The sequence below is a fragment of the Cherax quadricarinatus genome, chromosome 40 (assembly GCF_038502225.1).
Source record: "Cherax quadricarinatus isolate ZL_2023a chromosome 40, ASM3850222v1, whole genome shotgun sequence".
NCBI lineage: Eukaryota > Metazoa > Arthropoda > Malacostraca > Decapoda > Parastacidae > Cherax > Cherax quadricarinatus.
The window spans coordinates 17,109,555-17,135,062 of NC_091331.1; the positions used below are offsets into that span (position 1 = coordinate 17,109,555).

Here is a 25,508-nt window from a genome sequence, read left to right on the forward strand (position 1 = left end):
ACACAGTAGACCACGACATCCTACTCCACAAACTTGACCATTACGGTATAAGAGGCCATGCGCTTGCTTATTTCAAATCTTACCTTACTAATAGGTATCAGTATGTTACCATTAAAGACACAGCATCAACAACACGGCCACTTGATACTGGAGTTCCGCAGGGAAGTGTCCTTGGTCCCCTGCTCTTCCTCATATACATCAATGATCTTCCAAACATATCCCAACACCTGAAACCCATTCTCTTTGCTGACGACACGACTTATATCATCTCTCACCCTAATCTTGCCACCCTCAACACCATTGTTAACGAGGAGCTGATCAAAATATCGACTTGGATGACAGCCAATAAACTTACGCTTAACACTGACAAAACCTACTATATTATGTTTGGTAGCAGAGCAGGAGATGCACAAATTAACATTAAGATCGACAACATTCTAATTATCAGACATAATGAGGGCAAATTCCTAGGCCTATACCTTGACAACAACCTGAATTTCAGCACCCATATCCAACACATAACCAAAAAAGTATCCAAAACAGTTGGGATCCTCTCCAAGATACGATACTATGTGCCGCAAAATGCCCTTCTCACACTATACCACTCACTTATTTATCCATACCTCACCTATGCTATTTGTGCTTGGGGATCAACTGCAGCAACACACCTAAAGCCAATAATAACCCAACAAAAAGCTGCAGTAAGAATAATCACTAAATCCCATCCCTGGCAACACCCCCCCCCCCCACTCTTCATAGATCTAAACTTACTCCCTGTTCAGTACATCCACACTTACTACTGTGCAATCTACATCTACAGGACCTTAAACTCCAATATCAACCTTGACCTAAAACGCTTTTTTGATAGTTGTGACAGAACCCACAGGCATAACACCAGACATAAACATCTCTACGACATTCCCCATGTCCGACTAAACCTTTACAAAAATTCAATGTATGTCAAAGGCCCTAAAATCTGGAACACCCTACCTGAGAACTCTAGAACTGCAGACACATTCATCACCTTCAAAACTACCATTAGAAAACATCTTATCTCCCTGATAAACCCCATCAACTAACTACACGAATACCACCTGGTGGTTCACACTTACACTCACTCACCCATTTGACCATAAACAGAAATATTAATCTCAATCTTAAAATAATGAATCCTATGATACTCCAATACTGAAACTATGTACTGTGCCAAAACAAAAGCATTCACATTGCTAAACTCACAAACTAGTATTTAGTCACTTAGCCATAATACCAACTTACCTCATAATTTGTAATATTTTAAAATAAAGAATTAAACTAAGTCTGCCCGAAATGCCTAGCCATGCTAGGTGTTCTAGTGGTACACTCTGTAATCATTATTTAACTACATGTAAACCACACAACAACCAAATTCTGTAAATTCAACATTGTAATCTTTATAGAGAATAAACTTTGAATTGAATTGAATTGAATTGAGTATATGGAGAGTAAAAGAAAGGTGAAGAGAGTGGTGAGAGAGTGCAAAAGGAGAGCAGATGAAAGAGTGGGAGGCACTGTCAAGAAATTTTAATGAAAATAAGAAAAAAAATTTGGAGTGAGTTAAACAAGTTAAGAAAGCCTAGGGAAAGTATGGATTTGTCAGTTAAAAACAGAGTAGGGGAGTTAGTAGATGGGGAGAGGGAGGTATTAGGTAGATGGCGAGAATATTTTGAGGAACTTTTAAATGTTGAGGAAGAAAGGGAGGTGGTAATTTCATGCACTGGCCAGGGAGGTATACCATCTTTTAGGAGTGAAGAAGAGCAGAATGTAAGTGTGGTGGAGGTACGTGAGGCATTACGTAGAATGAAAGGGGGTAAAGCAGCTGGAACTGATGGGATCATGACAGAAATGTTAAAAGCAGGAGGGGATATAGTGTTGGAGTGGTTGGTACTTTTGTTTAATAAATGTATGAAAGAGGGGAAGGTACCTAGGGATTGGCAGAGAGCATGTATAGTCCCTTTATATAAAGAGAAAGGGGACAAAAGAGATTGTAAAAATTATAGAGGAATAAGTTTACTGAGTATACCAGGAAAAGTATACAGTAGGGTTATAATTGAAAGAATTAGAGGTAAGACAGAATGTAGGATTGGGGATGAGCAGGGAGGCTTCAGAGTGGGTAGGGGATGTGTAGATCAAGTGTTTACATTGAAGCATATATGTGAACAGTATTTAGATAAAGGTAGGGAAGTTTTTATTGCATTTATGGATTTAGAAAAGGCATATGATAGAGTGGATAGAGGAGCAATGTGGCAGATGTTGCAAGTATATGGAATAGGTGGTAAGTTACTAAATGCTGTAAAGAGCTTTTATGAGGATAGTGAGGCTCAGGTTAGGGTGTGTAGAAGAGAGGGAGAATACTTCCTGGTAAAAGTAGGTCTTAGACAGGGATGTGTAGTGTCACCATGGTTGTTTAATACAGTGGACCCCCGCATAACGATTACCTCCAAATGTGACCAATTATGTAAGTGTATTTATGTAAGTGCGTTTGTACGTGTATGTTTGGCAGTCTGAAATGGACTAATCTACTTCACAATATTTCTTATGGAAACAAATTCGGTCAGTACTGGCACCTGAACATACTTCTCGAGTGAAAAAATATCGTTAACCGGGGGTCCACTGTATATTTATAGATGGGGTTGTAAACGAAGTAAATGCTAGGGTGTTCGGGAGAGGGGTGGGATTAAATTATGGGGAATCAAATTCAAAATGGGAACTGACACAGTTACTTTTTGCTGATGATACTATGCTTATGGGAGATTCTAAAGAAAAATTGCAAAGATTAGTGGATGAGTTTGAGAATGTGTGTAAAGGTAGAAAGTTGAAAGTGAACATAGAAAAGAGTAAGGTGATGACGGTATCAAATAATTTAAAGAAAAATTGGATATCAAATTGGGGAGGAGGAGTATGGAAGAAGTGAATGTTTTCAGATACTTGGGAGTTGACGTGTCGGCGGATGGGTTTATGAAGGATGAGGTTAATCATAGAATTGATGAGGGAAAAAAGGTGAGTGGTGCATTGAGGTATATGTGGAGTCAAAAAACTTTATCTATGGAGGCAAAGAAGGGAATGTATGAAAGTATAGTAGTACCAACACTCTTATATGGATGTGAAGCTTGGGTGGTAAATGCAGCAGCGAGGAGACGGTTGGAGGCAGTGGAGATGTCCTGTCTAAGGGCAATGTGTGGTGTAAATATTATGCAGAAAATTCGGAGTGTGGAAATTAGGAGAAGGTGTGGAGTTAATAAAAGCATTAGTCAGAGGGCAGAAGAGGGGTTGTTGAGGTGGTTTGGTCATTTAGAGAGAATGGATCAAAGTAGAATGACATGGAAAGCATATAAATCTATAGGCGAAGGAAGGAGGGGTAGGGGTCGTCCTCAAAAGGGTTGGAAAGAGGGGGTAAAGGAGGTTTTGTGGGCAAGGGGCTTGGACTTCCAGCAAGCATGCATGAGCGTGTTAGACAGGAGTGAATGGAGACGAATGATACTTGGGACCTGACGATCTGTTGGAGTGTGAGCAGGGTAATATTTAGTGAAGGGATTCAGGGAAACCGGTTATTTTCATATAGTCGGACTTGAGTCCTGGAAATGGGAAGTACAATGCCTGCACTTTAAAGGAGGGGTTTGGGATATTGTCAGTTTGGAGGGATATGTTGTGTATCTTTATACGTATATGCTTCTAAACTGTTGTATTCTGAGCACCTCTGCAAAAGCAGTGATAATGTGTGAGTGTGGTGAAAGTGTTGAATGATGATGAAAGTATTTTCTTTTTGGGGATTTTCTTTCTTTTTTGGGTCACCCTGCCTCGGTGGGAGACGGCCGACTTGTTGAAAAAAAAAAAAAATTAATAATAATAATAATCTTTATTTCTACAAGTGAACCTGGGTGTGCTGCAATGAGCTCTGGGCCTCCGTTCCATCTGGAAACTTTCCAAAGTTTCAAGTGTTTTAGAGTTGTTATGCATATTATATATACGTACTATTTTTGTGTTATGATGACATCTAAGGGCAGTTGTGATAAAAGAAAAAAAGTGAGCCATAAGGCTCTTATTTTAAATGAACTTGAGGAGAAAGTCTTGCATGAAATTAAAAGTGCTACACCAGTGAACACTAAAGTTATAAGAAAACGTGATAACCTTATTGCTGACATGGAAAAATTTTACTGGTGTGGATTGAAGATCAAACTAGTCACACTGTGCCTTTGCACCAAGCCATCTTCTGACTTCCTACAATAATTACTCATCATCTCTCACCATACGTTAAGGCTGAAAATATTTTTAGGTAAGTAATGAGTGTACTGTATATGCATTTTACTTTTTTATTGTTTTTTAGACCTAGTTCTATTGCTAACTTAATATATGATAGTGTAAATATGTTATCAGGCATTGATATGCATTTAAAAATTGAGAAAAAAAGTTATTCAGTTTATGGCGGTTTACGCTTTATGGCGGTAGATTTGAACCTAACCTGCCATATAAGCTGAGCCCTCCTGTACATAAATAACCCACACATAGGGAAAAGAAACTTATAATGTCATTTCGGTCCTACTTGGAAGTGCTAAATCTGTAGAGGTGATGCAATGGCTGCAGAATGAGAGGTAGTTCCAATTTCTTGGGCCAAGAGCCTTCACCAAAATCAAGCTAAACTAGCACATTGAGTTCTTCAACATGTTTAGACGCTCATTCAAAAGAGGAACACACAAATGCACTTCTGCCTGGGAAAGGACTGCATATTATCACCACCTCAGGAATGAGGAATCCCAAAGGAAACAAGATGCCAAAATGGTGATTTTAATGCATTTTCTTAAGTGTTACTATTACCGTTGCTTTTGCTCATTTTATTATTATAACTGCTTATATAATTGTATCAAATATTTTTTTCGTAACTGTATGAAGCCTGTAAATAAAATGAACTTCTCAAACATTATAACCTCTGTATATGCTTCTTAAAAATAAAGATTTAGATTTTTTATATAACAAACTTATGGGGGAATTGCACAAGTGTCTGTTAAATCAGGATAATGTTTAAAAATCACAGAAAAAGCACAAAAGTGCACTCCAATCTACACTTAACCCTTTCAGGGTCCCCAGGCCCTCTCCCAGAGCCCAAATTTCCAAAAAAAAAAAAAAAAAAAAATTACTTTTTCTTATGAGAAGATAGAGAATCTTTTCCCAATCATAATGACATCAAAAGTATGAAACTTGATGGAAAACTTACGGAATTATGCTCTCGCAAAGTTAGCGGTCTCGACGATGTTTAAGCATTGGCGATTTTGCCTTTTTGAGCCCTATTTTCGACCAATTCCAGTGTACTAGTCGACAAAAACCATAACTATTTCGCTAGAACTCCATTTTTTCTATCAAATGAGTACAAGAAATCACCCATTTACCAATTTCAACTATCCAATACAGTGGTCAGAATTTAGCAATTTTGCCAAATTCACACAAATTTCAAAAGATGCCAATTTCCAAATAGGGTCCAGAATAAACAAGAAAGATATTCCTGGCACTAAAATAACATTTCCTCTGTTCATTAGTCACATCTCCATGCCCCTCTTACATTCTTTTTCTTTCCACTTTGAATTTTTATTCTCACAAAAAAATAGAAGATTTACTGTTATGCAGACTACTGCATTAGTGTAGAAATGGTATAAATAATATCAGCGCACTTGTGAAAGAACATAAGACTCACCAGTTGACGTGTATTGGACGCTTAGCATGATTTGTTTACTTTTGAACTTTGGTAAAAGTCGAACATTTCTGCTACTTTGAGCTCAATTTCAAGGTACTTTTCATTGTAAAACCAGTCAAAATCATCTCAATTTCTGTAATATGTCTTCCATTCTATAAAATGAGACCAGGAAAACTAGAATACAACAATAAATACCATACGAAAATACAGTGCAAAGTTGCTGTTTTAATCCAAAAACACGGTCAAAGTTTTTTTTCTCATTACGCACTGTGTGCTGCAGGATTTTTTTATACTGTGCACACTGACCACATAAACCCATTCTTTCATATGTAGGCCTACCAACTTTCTCTCACTAGATTTGAGGGCACTATAATTTAAGCGTACTAGTACGTCAAAAACCCTGGTGCGTAAGCCGTACTAGTACGTCCGAAACCCTGAAAGAGTTAATAGTGTATACACATGTAGATCTATGTCACTGATGCCAATGTCACTCGCATATTATTACATTCACGGGGAGCACCAAACCCATAGGGGTCATACAATACCTGGGGAATTGGAAGGCATTCAGACAATTCCAGAAATTGGAGCACAGATTGGAGGTGGTGCACACATAAAACTACATTTTAAGCATAACTCCCTCAGATATATTGTGACTGGTAAATTTTGGGTTAGACATGAGCATGGTGAGAAAAGTAAACCTTTGACCTTCTAGCATTCAGTCGAAAATAGTGACTTTGAGGTGTCTCCTAGGGTGGTTTTTATTAGATGTTTCTAAGTATTAATTGATAACATGGAAGAAATACTAGTGAAACACAGGAGGGCCCCACTTATACGGCGGGTTAGGGTCCAGGCTACCGCCATAAAGCGGAAACCGCCGTAAAGTGGAACACCCTTTTTTTTCACTTACAAATGCATACAAACGCTAGATAACAAGTTACACTAACATATATTATGTTAGCAATAGAACCAGGCATCAAAAGAGAATAAAAAAGTACAATACACACATAGTGCACTCATTACTTACCTTAAAATATTTATAGTCTTAATCTAGGGTGAGACAAGTAGTATTTATTGTAAGAAATCAAGTGTGGTATGTATGGTAGTCAGCCAGGCTACCATACCAGGCCACCCCACCCACACATACTATTCTATGATATTTAAGCATCCCAGAGCGATAAAATGTATATACAGTTCACTCATTACTTACCTTAAAATATAGGGTGAGATGAGTAGTATTTATTATAAAAAATCAAGTGTGGTATGTATGGTAGTCAGCCAGGCTACCATACCAGAGAGAAAGAATGAGTGCATGAGAGAGGACAGCAGAGTTATGTAAACAAACCAGGCGAAGGTAAGTTTTGTAAACAGTGTACACATCTGGTTTGTGTACAAGTTACATTGTGTACAAGTTGTCTCTACATTGATACGGTAGAATAAATAAAGAAGAACACTCCCATTCTCATGTAACATCATTTTGAGAAGAAATGATGCTCTGAGTGAAGGCAATGGAAGTAAGTCACTCTGACTTTTTTGGGTTATCCTAGGTTCTCTACACATATGTTGTTATGTATTTATGTTATGTATCGTGTCTATTATATAATTTTGAAAAAAATATCACGGATGGATTAATGAAAATGTGTATATTAACGTAATATACAACATTTAATGATACACCGAGCTCAGACAGCGTACACAAACAAACTGAACAGGTTGTGGACGATCACTCGGTCAGGCGAAATAGACGGTATTAATACGTGTCCAGTTTTAGTTCATTCATGTACATTTGTAAGAGTTTGTGAAACTTTTACCTTATAATATTTTTATTATTATTATAATAATTAAATCACGAAACAAATACTCTTACACTGTGTACAAGTTAGTACAGAATTATAGCTATAAAGTGAAGGCATACGAAAGGAATATTTTTCTACAGTTATCCCTAGTAACAGGTGACGGGCTAGAGAAAACGTAATTCTTCCGACACTTCTACAAACCGTTTGGTAAACATCTCATATATATTTGTATAAATTTTTATACTGTGGGTGCATGTATCATGTTTGTGTGTTACATAATGTGTTTCTTATATAATTTTGAAAAAAATATCATAGATAGATTAAGGGAAATGTCTATATTAACGTAATATGCGACATTAATGCGCCCAAGAGATTATTATTATTATTATTATTATTATTATTATTATTATTATTATTATTATGATTATTATTATTGCATCAAGAGTAGAGAGACTCTTAGTGATTTTAATGTGTACCTACATGCCAGCACAGTGTGTAAGTTTATTTAGGTACAGGTGTACACAAGTTTAATTATCAAGTACAATACATATAAAATATACAATAACTTTAAAACACTTGAAATTTTGGAAAGTTTCCAGACATAATAAGGAGATGTGCTCAGGGAGAATGTAAACAAACTCGGTGGGCAGCTGTGACCATATTAGAAAGACAGGTGGGGGGAGCCGTATAGCGAGTTTTGGTCATAATTTGAAATGTCCGTATTAGCGGAATGCCGTAAAGCGAAACGCTGTAAAGTGGGGCCCTGCTGTATTAATTTTTTGCCAGTTTTCCTGAGGAAGGGTTGGGCTTCCCTAGCCCCTTGATATGTTTATTTTTTTCTAGGTCTTCAATTATTGGGATGGCCTAATGCATGACCAATCATTCTTAGTTATATTTTAGTAATCTGAAAAGTAGGGTACAACTTTGATTTTTTGCGATTAATGAACAGAGGAAAATGTTGCTTTATATTGGAGTGTGTTTTTAATTTGAATTTTTGTTTAATTTTATGTAAAACTGGCCAAAATGCCAAATTCTGTGCACATTATAGGGTAGTTGAAACAAGTGGTTTCTTCTGCTCAATCGATAAAATGGAAGGCAAGCTAGAGAAGTAGCTGGGAATTGGGTCAAATTGATCACTGGAAGTGGCTTAACCCTTTGAGTGGCCATCACATAGAACTATGTATAATTACTGATGCCAGGGGTCCCTTATGTTCATCTATGTCATGAGCTCAGCTCACTCAAATTAGCTGTGAGTGCTAAATTTTGGCCTAGATGTGAAAGAATGGGTCTATGCAACGAGTGTGCATGGTATAAAAAAAAACTGTCCCACATGGTGCATGATAGGAAAAGCAAAACTCTGGCAATTCTGATGTGTTTTCTTGGTTTTATTGGCTGTTTCTTGGTATCCTTTGATGGAATGGAAGATATATTAATGAAATAGAGATGATATTGGTTGGCTTCAGGACTGGAAGTCGTTGCAAATTAAGCTCAAATAAGGAAAAATATTTGATTTTTACCAATTTTCCCAAGGATGGATAAGGCCCCCTTATCCATCCTTATTATGTCTGATTCAATTATTAGGACACCAAAAACCATGACCAATCATTCCTAGTTATACTTCATCTGAGAAATAGGGTAAAACTTCTGTTTTTGTGATTATCAGTTCAAAATGGAAGGCAAGTGGAGGATGTGATTAATGAACAGAAAAAATGTTTTAATGCCTGGAATGTCTACATTCTTCATATTTTGGACTATTTTTAAATTTGTATTTTTTAATTTTGTGTAAATTGGCCAAATTACCAACTTCTGTGAACATTATAGTGTAGCTGAACAAACAGTTTCTTGTGCTCAGTCGATAGAATGGAAGGCATACTAGCAAAATTGCTAAGAATTCTGTCAAATGGAGTAATAGAATTGGCTTAAAATAGGACTCTAAGTGGGCAAAAACACTAATTTAAAAATTGCATCCAAACCACTAACTTTGCACCTGCACAATTCTGTAAGTGTTCCACTAACTGCGCCTGCATAATTCTGTAAGTCTTCCATCAAATTTCATACTTTTGGTATTATTACCTTCTGAAGATTCTCTACCATTTCAGAGCATTTAAAAAAAAAATGGACACTGAGAGCAATATTAATTTTAGGGGTCTGGTCAGTGAAAGGGTTAAAATAGGACTCAATGGGAAAAATTGCCAGTATGTAAATTGCACCAAGGATGCTAATTTTGAGCCCACATAATACCTTAAGTTTTCCATCGGATTTCACACTTTTGGTGTTAGTATCTCAAGAAAAATATTCTCTGCCATTTCAGAAGATAAAATCATTATTTATTTTTTTTTTTTTTTTGAAAAATCGTGACATTGTCAGCACTTTTAATTTCAGGGGTTTACAACAGGAGAGGGTTAACAAGTGAAACAAAGTATCAAGGACATACTGGATTAGTCTCAAGACTTGGAGAATGGCTAACTTGCCACCAGTCATTTGTCCATTCCCAAACATTGCCCAGCATATTATACAAGCCGTATCCATTGGGAGGGAAAGAAGTAACTGGACATCGGCCTGCCCATCCATCAAGTCCCGTATCTTCCTTAGGAAAGGTTCCCTGCCATATGTTTGCCCTGGAAGCAAAATAATAATCAATTAGTTTTAAGAATAATCATATGATTAGTAAACATAGCTATAAATTATATGTTTTAATATTAAATATCTAATAAAAATGAGATGAAAGGATGGTGGTGAAGGAAATGATCAAGGAAAGGTTGGAAGGAGGGTGAGAGAGAGTAGTAGTAGTAGTAGTAGTAGGGGTTTAACACCAGCATGTTAAACCTAAGTGAGAGTAGACAAGTGGTTTGTAAATTTTGATGTGCTCTTGGAGTGTGAGCACTGTAATACATATGTATTTAATTCTGGAAAAACCAGTCAGTCAAACCCGTCAATACTGACAAGCTCATCTTCATGTTGTTCAGAAATAAAGCTAAAAATATTCAATTTAACATAACAATAAATAATTTACCCAAAGAAAGATGAGATGTTGGAAAATTCTTAGGTACAGACCCTGACAGCAACCTGAAATTAAACTTATACATCCAACACATATATAAGAAAATTTTCAAAACTGAAGACATCCTATCACAAAATACTCTATATTCCATAAACAATATAACTCACTCTGTACTTTTCTTTAATCTGTCCCTACCTCACTTCATGATATAATTATCTGGAATTCTACAATAGCAAATCACCTAAAAGTTACTGCTACCCAACAGAAATGAGCTATTATAATAATCTCTCAGTCAGATTCCAGATAACACATGCCTCCACTTTTCAAGTCATAATTTATTCAACATATAAAACATTCACATCCACTGATGTATGTTTTACATATCTAGGACTCTTAGTACAAACTTCAGCACAATGCTCCAACTGTTCAGTAAGAGCTGCAACAGAACACAATAGAAGGATTATGTGCCTGTCTCTCTGATATACTACATCTAGGAATTCCTTGAAAGTAAAGGGCCCTAAAATTTGGAACTTCCTACTAGAAGGATGCAAAAAGTTTACTATCAGATGCCTGTTTAAAAAATAAAGTTAAAAAGCACCACCTTAATCTGACCTAAATTCTGCATAAATTATGTTGTTCATTTTTTTTTAAGATGTTGGCCATTTCCCACTGAGGCAGGGTGACCTATAAAGAAAGAAAAACCCAAAGAGAAAGAAAAAAACTTTCATCATCATTCAACACTTCATCATCACTCCTACATAATCCCTGTCTTTGCAGAGGCACTCAGATATGACAGTTTAGATGTCCCTCCAAACTGCCAATGTCCCAAACCCCTCCCATTTCCAGGACTCAAGTCTAGCTAACTGGTTTCCCTGAATCCCTTCACAAAATATTACCCTGCACATACTCCAACATCTTGTCAGGTCCCAAAAACCATTCGTCTCCATTCACTCTCTAACATGCTCACATATGCTTGCTGGAAGTCCAAGCCCCTCAACCACAAAACCTCCTTTACCCCTCTCCCTCCAACCTTTTCGAGGACAACACCTACCCCACCTTCCTTCCCTTACGGATTTATACACTCTCCAAGTCATTCTACTTCGTTCCATTCTCTCTCAATGACCAAACCACCTCAACATATATTGTACGTATCTATAAATACTAACCTATTTATCTAAACCAAATTAGCTTTAATAGTCATGTTCTCCATACCACCAATATATTTCAACATATGTCATGGCCAAAACTATGTTCTATCTCAGTAGTCACTACTACATTATAGTCATTACTACATTATATAAAATGTAAACCATAGTGTCAAGTGAACTAACCTAATTAAGCTCAGTATTTTTTAATTTTAAGGCTGAAGAATTGAGACTGTAGAAATGGGTAAGGAGAGTAGAAGTTTGAGGTAATCAGTCCTTCAACCTGGAATCGATGTGTTCAGTCCATCACTCTTGTAGGAAGTGCAGCACAGGGCCAGAGAGGTGGCTTATATACTGCACTTCCTACAAGAGTGATGGACTGAACACATCGATTCCAGGTTGAGGGACTGATTACCTCAAACTTCTACTCTCCTTACCCATTTCTACTTTGTATTGGACTGATGAAGCCACTGTGTGGCGAAACGTTTCTTCAATAAAGATTCCCATGTGTTGCATAAGTGTCTCAATTCTTCAATTTTAAGGCTGCCCAAAATGATCTGCATAATCAAGGGCTTTCCACAGAGTCTGAAAAATATGCTGATTATTCCTTTTTCAAACACAGTATGTGCCATACTTTATGAAAATAAGGATTCTCACTGTCATATACTCTTTCTTTATATTATTTGTGAGGAATTTGACAAGTGCAACATCTGGGTATCTTTATTTGAAGGCATTTCACCAACTAGTTATTTTACCAATTCAATACAGAGATGATACATGAAGATAACAGATGAAGTAATTAGTCCCTCAGCCTAGAAGCCAGTACATGTACTTAGAACCTTAGTCTTGGTGAATCTGAAGCATAAGCAGGACTCATAAATAATCTTATATACTTCCCTTTTGGAATGTGAGCAGGGTAATATTTTGTGAAGGGATTCAGGGAAACTGGTTAGCCGGACTTGAGTCCTGGAAATGGGAAGTGCAATGCCTTCACTTTAAAGGAGGGGTTTGGGATATTGGCAGTTTGGAGGTTGACTTTTAAACTGTCGTATCTGAGCGCTTCTGCAAAGAGAGTATGTATGAGTGAGGTGAAAGTGTTGAATGATTTCCTTTCTTTCTGGGTCACCCTGCCTCAGTGGGAGATGACCGACGTGTTGAAAAAAAAAAAACTTTCCTTTATGGGAAATAGGTCATGCCCAAGGCTTGGAAACACAAATTTACACTTGACAAGGAGACCTCAACATGCCTCATTCAAAAAGCAAATGACACCTTAATATTCAAAATCTACAGAAAGCCTGCAAACAAAAATGACCTCGCACTTTCACTTCAATCAAGATGCTAAACCTAAACATGGCATAACTATTTGCTTTTTCCTGAGTGTATTGCATCTGCAGCCCTGAGTTTTCAGACAATGAATGCTCCTATATATGCCAAACCTTCACCAAGCTACACTTTCCTTCCTTCTTCATCAAAGCCTACCAGAAATGAGCCTTACACAACAATTTTCCAGGCATTGACACCACAATGAGCACACCAAAATTGCCCTGAACCTCTACAAAGCACTTGCATAAAGCAACACAAGAGTCAACGTACCAACCAGCACAGCCAAAGAATTCACCAGGACCAAAGTGGAGAACCTTGAAGAAGTCAATGCAGGAGTTTACATCATTCAGTGCAGAGGAAAAACAGCAAGAAACCTATGGACAAGTCTCAACAAACACATCTACTCATGCAGAGGCAACAACCTGAACAATGCATGTGTACAACACAAACACTGTCAGCCTCTTGATGAAATGGACGAACACTCACTCACTGATTATGGAACCAGATAACTGCAAATGAAAATACCAAGGAACAAAATTCATTTCCATTTCAGACACAGTTACACAGAATAAAGGACACTTTATCATCTTTGAAACATCAGCAAAAATTTACCTTAAAACAAACAAACAAAACAACTGTTGGCATTCTATGACAAAGTAACAGATGTGAGACGAGAGAGAGAGAGAGAGGGTTAAGTGAATTGTATTTTCTTATACTGCAAGAAGGCATTTAATAATGCACCCACATGAGACTGGGACAATAACTTGAGAAGGCAGAAGTAACTGGGAACATACTCCAGCAGCTCAAGGAGCATCTTACAGAAAAAAGATGTCAGAATGAGGAAGAGCACCAAGCAGTGTACCACAAGGATCAGTATTAGGACCAGTACTGTTTCTGGCTTGTGAACAAAATAACAGATAGAATTGAGTCAGATGTATCTATTCGCTGAGGCAGTAAAACTAATGAGGAAAATACAAACGGATGAGGACAATGAAAGGCTGCAAAAAGGATTTGTAGATGAATGGTTCAGAGAACCGACATGTTGATAAATTAGACACATGTGCAACTCTTGGGTATCTTTATTGAGGAAACGTTTCCTCAATAAAGATACCCAAGAGTTGCACATGTGTCTAATTTATCAAAAAGGATTTGGACAAACTGAAGAGGTGGTCAGATAACTGGTTACTTGAATTCAACCCCAGCAAGTGCAAGGTTATGAAGAATGGGGGAATGGGCCAGAAATTTGTACACAGAATATAGACTCAGGGGTAGAGATTGCAGACCTGAGAATCAGTAAAATGCCTATAATACTGCCAGAGGCTCATACCAACTGGATAACCTCTGCAGACAATGCTTGCCTGGCAAATCTGACAGTGGACTTCTGGAATCTCAACTCCTGGTGCTTAACACAGCATATGTCAGACCCATCTTTGAGTATACAGCACCAGTATGGAACCCACAACTGAGGAAGCATGCTAAGGAACTGGAGAAAGTGCAGAAGTATGGAATGAGACTAGTTCCAGAGCTCCAGAGTTCTAGAGCAGTAAGGTTTTTACTGATACAATGTTTCATCCACAAGCAGGCTTTAACAAATACCTGATAAAGCCTACTTGTGGGTGAAACACTGTACCAATAACACTTCATTGCATGAAGTGTCTACTTACCATCTGACTGTGAAGATGGACATATTACATGCTCCTGTAATGGCACTTTCTTTACATTTTTTACTGGTAGCAGAAATGGTATACAATACTGACACACTGATGAATAAGACACGTATGCAACACCTGGGTATCTTTATTTCAACACCCTGAGATAACCTCTATACTGAACTGACAAAGCCACTGGTTGGCAAAACTTCTACAGAATAAAGGTGTCCAGGTGTGCACATGCGTCTTATTCATCAATTTATATTTCTCACAACTTGAACTTCCATTTGTCTATAAATAAATTTATATCACAGGTCTTTCCGTATGCTAATTGTTTCCATATATGAATCTATAAACATTATCTTTCGGTTCGCAGCAGGATTCGAACCTGCAAAACTCAGCATCAGAATACACATTACTTTATCCACACAGCCAGTCTGGCTGTGTGGATAAACAGCCAGTCTGGATGTGTGGATAAAGTACTGTGCACTCTGAAGCAGAGTAAGCAAGTTTGAATCCTGCTGTGGACTAAGAGATAATATTTGTAAACAATTTTGCCTGTTTTGTGAATTGTTAAGCATATACAATACACAAATAACCCACACATAAAAGAGAGAAGCTTACGATGACGTTTCGGTCCGACTTGGACCATTGACAAAGTCACACTAACCAGAAGTGGAGCAGGACGGCTATGTATAGGCAGGAAGAGGTGGTGGTGGTAGTAGTAGTAGTAGTAGTAGTAGTAGTAGTACAAGAATGGTATATAATACCGACAAGATGAAATTAAGACACATGCGCAACACCTGGGCATCCGTATCGTAGACGTTTTGCCATCCAGCCAGCCCCTGGATGGCGAAACGTCCACAACAAAGACAACCAGACGCCGCACATATGTCTTAATTTCATCAGTAGTTGTAGTAGTAGTAGTAGTAGTAGTAGTAGAAGAGGTAGTAGTAGTGGTAGTGGTAGAAGTGGAAAATAAGGAGGACGAGCCAGTCAAATACAAAGGAAGGGGAGCACTGCAAGAGAGCTAGGTGCCCACTGAGGGAGAGCAAGCGCACAGAGGTGCGTGAAAGGGGAAGTGGGAAATAAATGAAGAAGGAACAGAAACACGAGACAGAAGAGAGAAAGACAACCCAGAGGAGAAAAGGAAAGAGGAAGAGGGAGAAGAAGAAAAAGAAAAAGAAAAAAGAAAAAAATGAGGAGTCACGGGTGTTCTCAAGTTTGGAGCATTTTACAATGTAGTGGGAGAGGAAGGCATCTACAGAGACGAAGCCAGGGCTAAGGTTCATACAAGGAAAGTTGTGTATTAGAGAGGATTCAACTAGACAGCGACTGTTCGAGTTGGAAGTAGGGAAGACAGTTTTAGCAGAAGACCAGTCAATAGGATGGCTATGATCTCTGAAGTAACAGAAAAAAGCATTGTTAGTGTCGGCAAGCCTAACACTATTTTTGTGCTCCTTAAGTCTGTCAGAAAGAGATCGACCAGTTTCTCCGAAGTATTGAAGAGGACAGGAGGAGCAAGAAATAGAGTAGACACCAGGAACATCTGTAGAGGGAGGAGAGGTATGAACGAGATTAGTGCGAATAGTGTTAGTCTGGCAGAAGGTAAGCTTGATGTCTAAGGGACGGAGAGAATTGTTGAGATTAGAAAGACCGGAAATGTAGGGAAGGCAGAGGACAGAAGAGTTCCCAGGAATAGAGAGTTTGGGAGAGAAGAAATTACGTTTAGCACGTGAGAGGGCAGAGTCTATGAAATGGGAAGGGTAGCCAAGACGGGAAAACGAATTATGAAGAGTGGAAATTTCTGCTGGAAGGAACTGAGGATCACAGATGCGGAGGGCACGGTGAAAGAGGGAGATAAGAACACTTTTCTTGACAGGGGAAGCATGATAGGAAAAGTAGTGAATGTACATGCCACTGTGCATAGGTTTTCGGTAAACGGAAAAGGAAAATCCTGTAACTGAGCGGTGGACATGGACATCAAGGAAAGGAAGCAAGGAATTAGATTCCCATTCAGCTTTAAACTAAACTGAACTTAAACTAAAGCTGAATGGGAATCTAATTCCTTGCTTCCTTTCCTTGATGTCCATGTCCACCGCTCAGTTACAGGTTTTTCCTTTTCCGTTTACCGAAAACCTATGCACAGTGGCATGTACATTCACTACTTTTCCTATCATGCTTCCCCTGTCAAGAAAAGTGTTCTTATCTCCCTCTTTCACCGTGCCCTCCGCATCTGTGATCCTCAGTTCCTTCCAGCAGAAATTTCCACTCTTCATAATTCGTTTTCCCGTCTTGGCTACCCTTCCCATTTCACAGACTCTGCCCTCTCACGTGCTAAACGTAATTTCTTCTCTCCCAAACTCTCTATTCCTGGGAACTCTTCTGTCCTCTGCCTTCCCTACATTTCCGGTCTTTCTAATCTCAACAATTCTCTCCGTCCCTTAGACATCAAGCTTACCTTCCGCCAGACTAACACTATTCGCACTAATCTCGTTCATACCTCTCCTCCCTCTACAGATGTTCCTGGTGTCTACTCTATTTCTTGCTCCTCCTGTCCTCTTCAATACTTCGGAGAAACTGGTCGATCTCTTTCTGACAGACTTAAGGAGCACAAAAATAGTGTTAGGCTTGCCGACACTAACAATGCTCTTTTCTGTTACTTCAGAGATCATAGCCATCCTATTGACTGGTCTTCTGCTAAAACTGTCTTCCCTACTTCCAACTCGAACAGTCGCCGTCTAGTTGAATCCTCTCTAATACACAACTTTCCTTGTATGAACCTTAGCCCTGGCTTTGTCTCTGTAGATGCCTTCCTCTCCCACTACATTGTATAATGCTCCAAACTTCAGAACTCCCGTGACTCCTCATTTTTTCTTTTTTCTTTTTCTTTTTCTTCTTCTCCCTCTTCCCCTTTCCTCTTTCCTTTTCTCCTCTGGGTTGTCTTTCTCTCTTCTGTCTCGTGTTTCTGTTCCTTCTTCATTTATTTCCCACTTCCCCTTTCACGCACCTCTGTGTGCTTGCTCTCCCTCAGTGGGCACCTAGCTCTCTTGCAGTGCTCCCCTTCCTTTGTATTTGACTGGCTCATCCTCCTTATTTCCCACTTCTACCAGTACCGCTACTACACTACCTCTTCTACTACTACTACTACTACTACAACTACTGATGAAATTAAGACATATGTGCGGAGTCTGGTTGTCTTTGTTGTGGACGTTTTGCCATCCAGTGGCTGGCTGGATGGCGAAACGTCTACGACAGGGATGCCCGGGTGTTGCGCATTTGTCTTAATTTCATCTTGTCGGTATTATATACCATTCTTGTACTACTACTACTACCACCACCTCTTCCTGCCTATATATAGCCGTCCTGCTCCACTTCTGGTTAGTGTGACCTTGTCAATGGTCCAAGTCGGACCGAAACGTCGTTGTAAGCTTCTCTCTTTTATGTGCAGGTTATTTGTGTATCGTTCCAGTCACGGTATTGTGCCTTTTTTTTGTTATTGTTAGTTAAGCATATGTATCCATATAAGCAGTTTACACAATATTTAGTACATTGTTACATTCTTGTGAAATGATGTTAATGTTTCATTAAGTCAGAGTACTCAACATTTTCTTTTCCAGGCAAAACTGTCACTACAGACTATACACATCAGTGATGTAGAAGCTATATCACTAAGTACCTGGCATTTAAATCTACAGTGGAAGACATCCACGTTAGTCAATGCTTTTGTGTGTTCATGGATTTAACCCTTTGAGAGGTCCATGCTGTAGTTCTATGGCTTTGAAGCTGGGGTAAGTTCCGCAGTTCTACGCCATGAGCTCAGCTCACTCAGATTAACTGTACGAGTTAAATTTGGGAAAAGATACGAGAGAATGCATCTATGTGAAAGATACGAGGGAATGCATCTATGTGGTAAGTGCACACTATATAAAAAAATCTCGCAGCACGCAGTGCATAACGAGAAAAATGCAACTGTGTTTTTGGACTAAAACAGCGACTTTGCAGTGATTTTTTCCAATGGTTTTTATGGTTGTATTCACAGTTTCTTGGTCTCATTTGACAGAATAGAAGATATATTACAAAAATAGAGATGATTTTAATTGAAAATAGCTTGATTTTCATTGAAAATTGCTTAAAATTGAGCTCAAAGCAGCGGAAGTGTTCGATTTTTGTCGATGTTCCTATGTTCAAGAGTAAACAAATCACATCATGCATCCAGTTGGTGGGCATAATATGCATTCACAAGTGCACTGATATTATTTATACAATTATTATAATATTGCATAGCAGTAAATCTTCTGTTTTTTGGTTTGAATAAAAATTCTGTGTGAATAAAAAATTAAAATGGAATTCATGTGTAAAGCCTGGAAACATAACTAATAAATACAGGAAATGTAATTTTAGTGCCAGGAATGCCTGCATTGTTTATTCTGGACCCTATTTTGAAATTTGTGTGAAATTATCCAAATTACCAATTTCTGATCACTTTATTGGGTAGTTGAAATAGTTGATTGGGCAGTTTCTTGTGCTCAATCGATAAAATAAAAGGCATACTAGCAAAATAGCTAAGAATTTAGTTGACTAGAACAATGTAATTGGCCTAAAACAGGAGTCAACATGGGCAAAATTGCCAATGTGTAAATATCCCTGATGCAGCAAAATTCGCAATAGCGTAATTTTGTCAATTTTCCATCAAATTTCATACTTTTTGTTTTATTACCTTCAGAAAAAGATTCTCTACCATGTCATAAGAATTTTTTTTTTTTTTTTGGGGGGGGGGGAGAATTCTAGGACTTTGTGGACAAGTTTCAGATTGGGGGTCTGGACCCCAAAAGGGTTAAGCATTAAAATATTAATGAAATTTACATATACTGCAAATAATATGGTTATACACATTAGGGATGTGTATAACCATATTATACACATCCTAATGTCTCTGGGTTCCTTGTCTGCTAATCAATTTGGAGCTACAGTGGCACCTTGACATACGAGTTTAATTCGTTCTGTGACCAAGCTCGTAACTCAATTTGCTCGTATATCGAATCAATTTTACTAATTGAAATTAATTGAAATGCCATTGTTTTCGTTCCAGCCCCCAAAAAACCACCCCAATTTTTTTTTTTGTTATCTGTTTAAAATAAAAAAATCTAATTATAAATAAGAAATATGTATTGCATACTCCACCAACCACACCATCTCTACTACACCCACCACCCTCACTACTCCACCCACCACCCTCACTACTCCACCCACCACCATCACTACTCCACCCACCACCATCACTACTCCACCCACCACCATCACTACTCCACCCACCATTATCACTACTCCACCCACCACCATCACTACTTCACCGACCACCATCACTACCCCACTGACCACCATCACTACTCCACCCACCACTATCAGTACTCCACCCAATTTAATGTTTCTGGACAAACTGTGTTGAAATGGAGGTTACCTCTTCCCCGGATTTATACAAGAACCAAACAAGGGACAAGGTGCCTCATTAAAATCTGAGATTAATGTGAGAGTATTATCCTTCCACTTCTGTCTTGGAAGAGCAAGTGGGATGGGACATAGTACTACTTGACATTCCTCTGGGTACAGAGTTGGATTTGACTTCAGATACACTTCCAATTAGTGGCAGTGTATCTGGAGCTCGCTCGTAACTTGGATTTTGGCTTGCAACTCAAAGCAAAAAATCGACCAAGTGACGGCTCGTAACTCAGAAAGCTCTTGAAATGAGGCACTCGTAAGTCAAGGTACCACTGTACGTATTGTTAAAAATTACCTCATCTCCCTAACAAAACTAAACCAACACATTGCTATACCAAACAAAACCAGCTCATTCATCTCTATCCCTGTCTTCCAGTCTTTCTCAAACTCCCCTAGAAAATTACTCATCTTGTTCCATTATAATTCTATGGAAACCTAATAAACTTCTTGTTTCTTCACCATCTCTTTATACCGAAGGATTGTTTCTCATCTCCTGTAAGGAATATAGTGAATGAAGAGGTACTGAGGTGGATTACAGCAATCTGTCAAATACCCAATACACAGTGTATAATATATGGAATATATTCATAGGTCAACCACCACCAGCAAAAAATTATTGCCAGAGGTGACAGAGAAGTGTAAACTATCATATCAGTGTTATAACGAGGAAAAAAGATATGAATAGGCAGCGATATAGTGAACTGAATTTGTGGATAAGAGTAATTCTTTTTAATCCCGAGTGATAGTGTACAATTTATGGTGTAACTACATGGAAACAAGCTGCGGAAGTGCCAAGCGAACCCCACCTCCAAGCCCACCCTACCTCCCAGCCCCCTCCTTGCACCCCTCACCCCATTCCATGGATCCTCTACCTAGCCAACAACCCCACCCCCCCGGCCCCCCTCCTTGCACCCTCACCTTCTTTCCACAGATTCCCAGCTCACCACCCCACCGCACATCCCGCCCTCCTATCATCCCTACCCTCTACCCAAGGACACCCATTGTCCAGACCCCCCACCCACCTCCCAGCCCACACATAAAAACCCACCACCCACCATATACGTACATATGCCCAAGAGTGATCATGGCCAGGAATAAAGTCTGTTGTATATGTGAAAAAAATTTGGGAGAAATATGAGGGGCAACGATTGTGAAATATGTGGTAAAACATCCCATATATCATGTACAAATCTTCATGCAACCATGAGAAATGATCTAAAACAAGAAAGTCATTCCTGGATTTGCCCCAGTGAGATGGAAAACTGGTCGGGCATAAGAGAGGTACTGGAAAGTGAAAACTTAGAAAGCATAAGGAAGTTTCTAAGGAGCTTGCCAGATTTATACAAAGAGTGGAAAACAGGGGATAAGGAACAAGAAAAGGAGGAAAGCGCAAACAAAGGCGAAAACCAAGGAGCGGAAATAAGAGTGGAAAAGTCATACAGAGCAAGTAGGCAAAGAATGAAACAGGGATGCATAACATAGCACAAAGGGAAAGGGAAAGGGAGGAAGAGAAAGCTAGAGCAGGGCCAAATGAAAACGAGAAAAGGGAAGAAATTAGCCTAGAAGAAAGTGAACAAGAGAACTCGGATCAGGTGGCAGAACTTGGGAACGACACAAAATCAGTAAATATAGGTAGTCAGAACATTTGCAGATACTATGCAAAAGGTATGTGCCTATATGGCAGAAATTGCTGGAATAAACACAACAGAAAATGTGCAAGCATGTTGAGGAAGGGAAAGTGTCATTTCAAAAAATGAGTGCAGGTGCTTCCATCCAGTACGTGATGTGTAAAGCTTCAACGCAGTCCAAAGAATGTTATGACCTGAGCTGCCCAGACCACCATATAAAAGGAATGCAGCACTACAGAATTAGCAGAGAAATGGAAATTGAACAGCAATCTTTTTTAGACAAAAAAAGAAAAGATCAAACCAAAGGAAGAGACAAACGGGGAATGATACTGAGAGGACAGATGGGCAGCAAAATCGGGCATACCAAACCAGGCATCAGCCCATCAAGGCCAAATAAGCAACCAAATGCGAAGATGTAGTGGTAAAACCAGGGGCTTGTACACCAGTGGACATACCAGGTAGTACACCACCAGTGGTACTAACAAAACACAAAGCAAGACAAAACATCCCAAATGGTAATTCCTGCTTCATATTTGCAAATATTCAGGGGTTGAAATCAAATAAAAATGACAGTAGTTTGTTGGATTATGTATTGGTAGATAAAAGACTGCTGAGTAGACTTCAGGATGTACATGTTTATAGAGGGGCCACAGATATATCAGATCACTTTCTAGTTGTAGCTACACTGAGAGTAAAAGGTAGATGGGATACAAGGAGAATAGAAGCATCAGGGAAGAGAGAGGTGAAGGTTTATAAACTAAAAGAGGAGGCAGTCAGGGTAAGATATAAACAGCTATTGGAGGATAGATGGGCAAATGAGAGCATAGGCAATGGGGTCGAAGAGGTATGGGGTAGGATTAAAAATGTAGTGTTAGAGTGTTCAGCAGAAGTTTGTGGTTACAGGAGGGTGGGTGCGGGAGGGAAGAGGAGCGATTGGTGGAATGATGATGTAAAGAGAGTAGTAAGGGAGAAAAAGTTAGCATATGAGAAGTTTTTACAAAGTAGAAGTGATGCAAGGAGGGAAGAGTATATGGAGAAAAAGAGAGAGGTTAAGAGAGTGGTGAAGCAATGTAAAAAGAGAGCAAATGAGAGAGTGGGTGAGATGTTATCAACAAATTTTGTTGAAAATAAGAAAAAGTTTTGGAGTGAGATTAACAAGTTAAGAAAGCCTAGAGAACAAATGGATTTGTCAGTTAAAAATAGGAGAGGAGAGTTATTAAATGGAGAGTTAGAGGTATTGGGAAGATGGAGGGAATATTTTGAGGAATTGTTAAATGTTGATGAAGATAGGGAAGCTGTGATTTCGTGTATAGGGCAAGGAGGAATAACATCTTGTAGGAGTGAGGAAGAGCCAGTTGTGAGTGTGGGGGAAGTTCGTGAGGCAGTAGGTAAAATGAAAGGGGGTAAGGCAGCCGGGATTGATGGGATAAAGATAGAAATGTTAAAAGCAGGTGGGGATATAGTTTTGGAGTGGTTGGTGCAATTATTTAATAAATGTATGGAAGAGGGTAAGGTACCTAGGGATTGGCAGAGAGCATGCATAGTTCCTTTGTATAAAGGCAAAGGGGATAAAAGAGAGTGCAAAAATTATAGGGGGATAAGTCTGTTGAGTGTACCTGGTAAAGTGTATGGTAGAGTTATAATTGAAAGAATTAAGAGTAAGACGGAGAATAGGATAGCAGATGAACAAGGAGGCTTTAGGAAAGGTAGGGGGTGTGTGGACCAGGTGTTTACAGTGAAACATATAAGTGAACAGTATTTAGATAAGGCTAAAGAGGTCTTTGTGGCATTTATGGATTTGGAAAAGGCGTATGACAGGGTGGATATGGGGGCAATGTGGCAGATGTTGCAAGTGTATGGTGTAGGAGGTAGGTTACTGAAAGCAGTGAAGAGTTTTTACGAGGATAGTGAGGCTCAAGTTAGAGTATGTAGGAAAGAGGGAAATTTTTTCCCAGTAAAAGTAGGCCTTAGACAAGGATGTGTGATGTCACCGTGGTTGTTTAATATATTTATAGATGGGGTTGTAAGAGAAGTAAATGCGAGGGTCTTGGCAAGAGGCGTGGAGTTAAAAGATAAAGAATCACACACAAAGTGGGAGTTGTCACAGCTGCTCTTTGCTGATGACACTGTGCTCTTGGGAGATTCTGAAGAGAAGTTGCAGAGATTGGTGGATGAATTTGGTAGGGTGTGCAAAAGAAGAAAATTAAAGGTGAATACAGGAAAGAGTAAGGTTATGAGGATAACAAAAAGATTAGGTGATGAAAGATTGAATATCAGATTGGAGGGAGAGAGTATGGAGGAGGTGAACGTATTCAGATATTTGGGAGTGGACGTGTCAGCGGATGGGTCTATGAAAGATGAGGTGAATCATAGAATTGATGAGGGAAAAAGAGTGAGTGGTGCACTTAGGAGTCTGTGGAGACAAAGAACTTTGTCCTTGGAGGCAAAGAGGGGAATGTATGAGAGTATAGTTTTACCAACGCTCTTATATGGGTGTGAAGCGTGGGTGATGAATGTTGCAGCGAGGAGAAGGCTGGAGGCAGTGGAGATGTCATGTCTGAGGGCAATGTGTGGTGTGAATATAATGCAGAGAATTCGTAGTTTGGAAGTTAGGAGGAGGTGCGGGATTACCAAAACTGTTGTCCAGAGGGCTGAGGAAGGGTTGTTGAGGTGGTTCGGACATGTAGAGAGAATGGAGCGAAACAGAATGACTTCAAGAGTGTATCAGTCTGTAGTGGAAGGAAGGCGGGGTAGGGGTCGGCCTAGGAAAGGTTGGAGGGAGGGGGTAAAGGAGGTTTTGTGTGCGAGGGGCTTGGACTTCCAGGAGGCATGCGTGAGCGTGTTTGATAGGAGTGAATGGAGACAAATGGTTTTTAATACTTGACGTGCTGTTGGAGTGTGAGCAAAGTAACATTTATGAAGGGATTCAGGGAAACCGGCAGGCCGGACTTGAGTCCTGGAGATGGGAAGTACAGTGCCTGCACTCTGAAGGAGGGGTGTTAATGTTGCAGTTTAAAAACTGTAGTGTAAAGCACCCTTCTGGCAAGACAGTGATGGAGTGAATGATGGTGAAAGTTTTTCTTTTTCGGGCCACCCTGCCTTGGTGGGAATCGGCCAGTGTGATAATAAAAAAAAAAAAAAATGACAAAGTTAGCTATGTCAGTGGGCTCCTAACAGAAGTGAATGCCATGCTTGGAGCATTTACAGAAACACATACAAGGGATATTTTGGATGGAGAGATAAGGATAGAAAACTATAACATGTATAGATGTGATAGGATTAATAGGTCACAGGGAGGAGTAGGAATCTATGTAAAAGATACTTTCTGTTGCACAGAAGTGATGAACTCTACAAATGATATAGTAGAAATATGTACTAGGGATTGAAGCTGAAAACAGGAATCTGGTAATTATCCTAGTATACAAACCACCATCAGCAACTGCTGAGGAATTCACAGAGCAGCTAAGGAAGATAGATAGCTATCTGGATAGGCTAGAAAATCCCACACCAAATATTTTACTCCTTGGAGATTTTAATCTTCCTCATGTAAAATGGTAGATGGCGCAATGTAATGTTATACAAGAAATATCTCCGGGAAGCACCCTGGCTCAACAGGCACATACCAGGGAACTAATGAAGCTTTGTGAAAAGTACTCATTAAACCAACAGGTAATTGATCCCACTAGAAATGAAAATACCCTGGATTTGATATTCACAAATGAGGAACTGATCAGAGACATAACAGTTA

The 25,508-nt window shown here is 39.1% G+C and overlaps 1 protein-coding gene across 8 annotated transcripts in view; it reads right to left on the reverse strand.

Annotated features, from left to right (window-relative positions):
- LOC128687168 (formylglycine-generating enzyme) overlaps positions 1-25,508 on the reverse strand; it is a 191,559-nt gene that overhangs the window by 69,335 nt on the left and 96,716 nt on the right. For all 8 annotated transcript variants that reach the window (XM_070092743.1, XM_070092748.1, XM_070092741.1 and 5 more), the window contains exon 5: positions 9,950-10,133. In XM_070092743.1, coding sequence (XP_069948844.1) covers positions 9,950-10,133 — 184 coding nt within the window. The remainder of the gene's footprint in view (positions 1-9,949; positions 10,134-25,508) is intronic.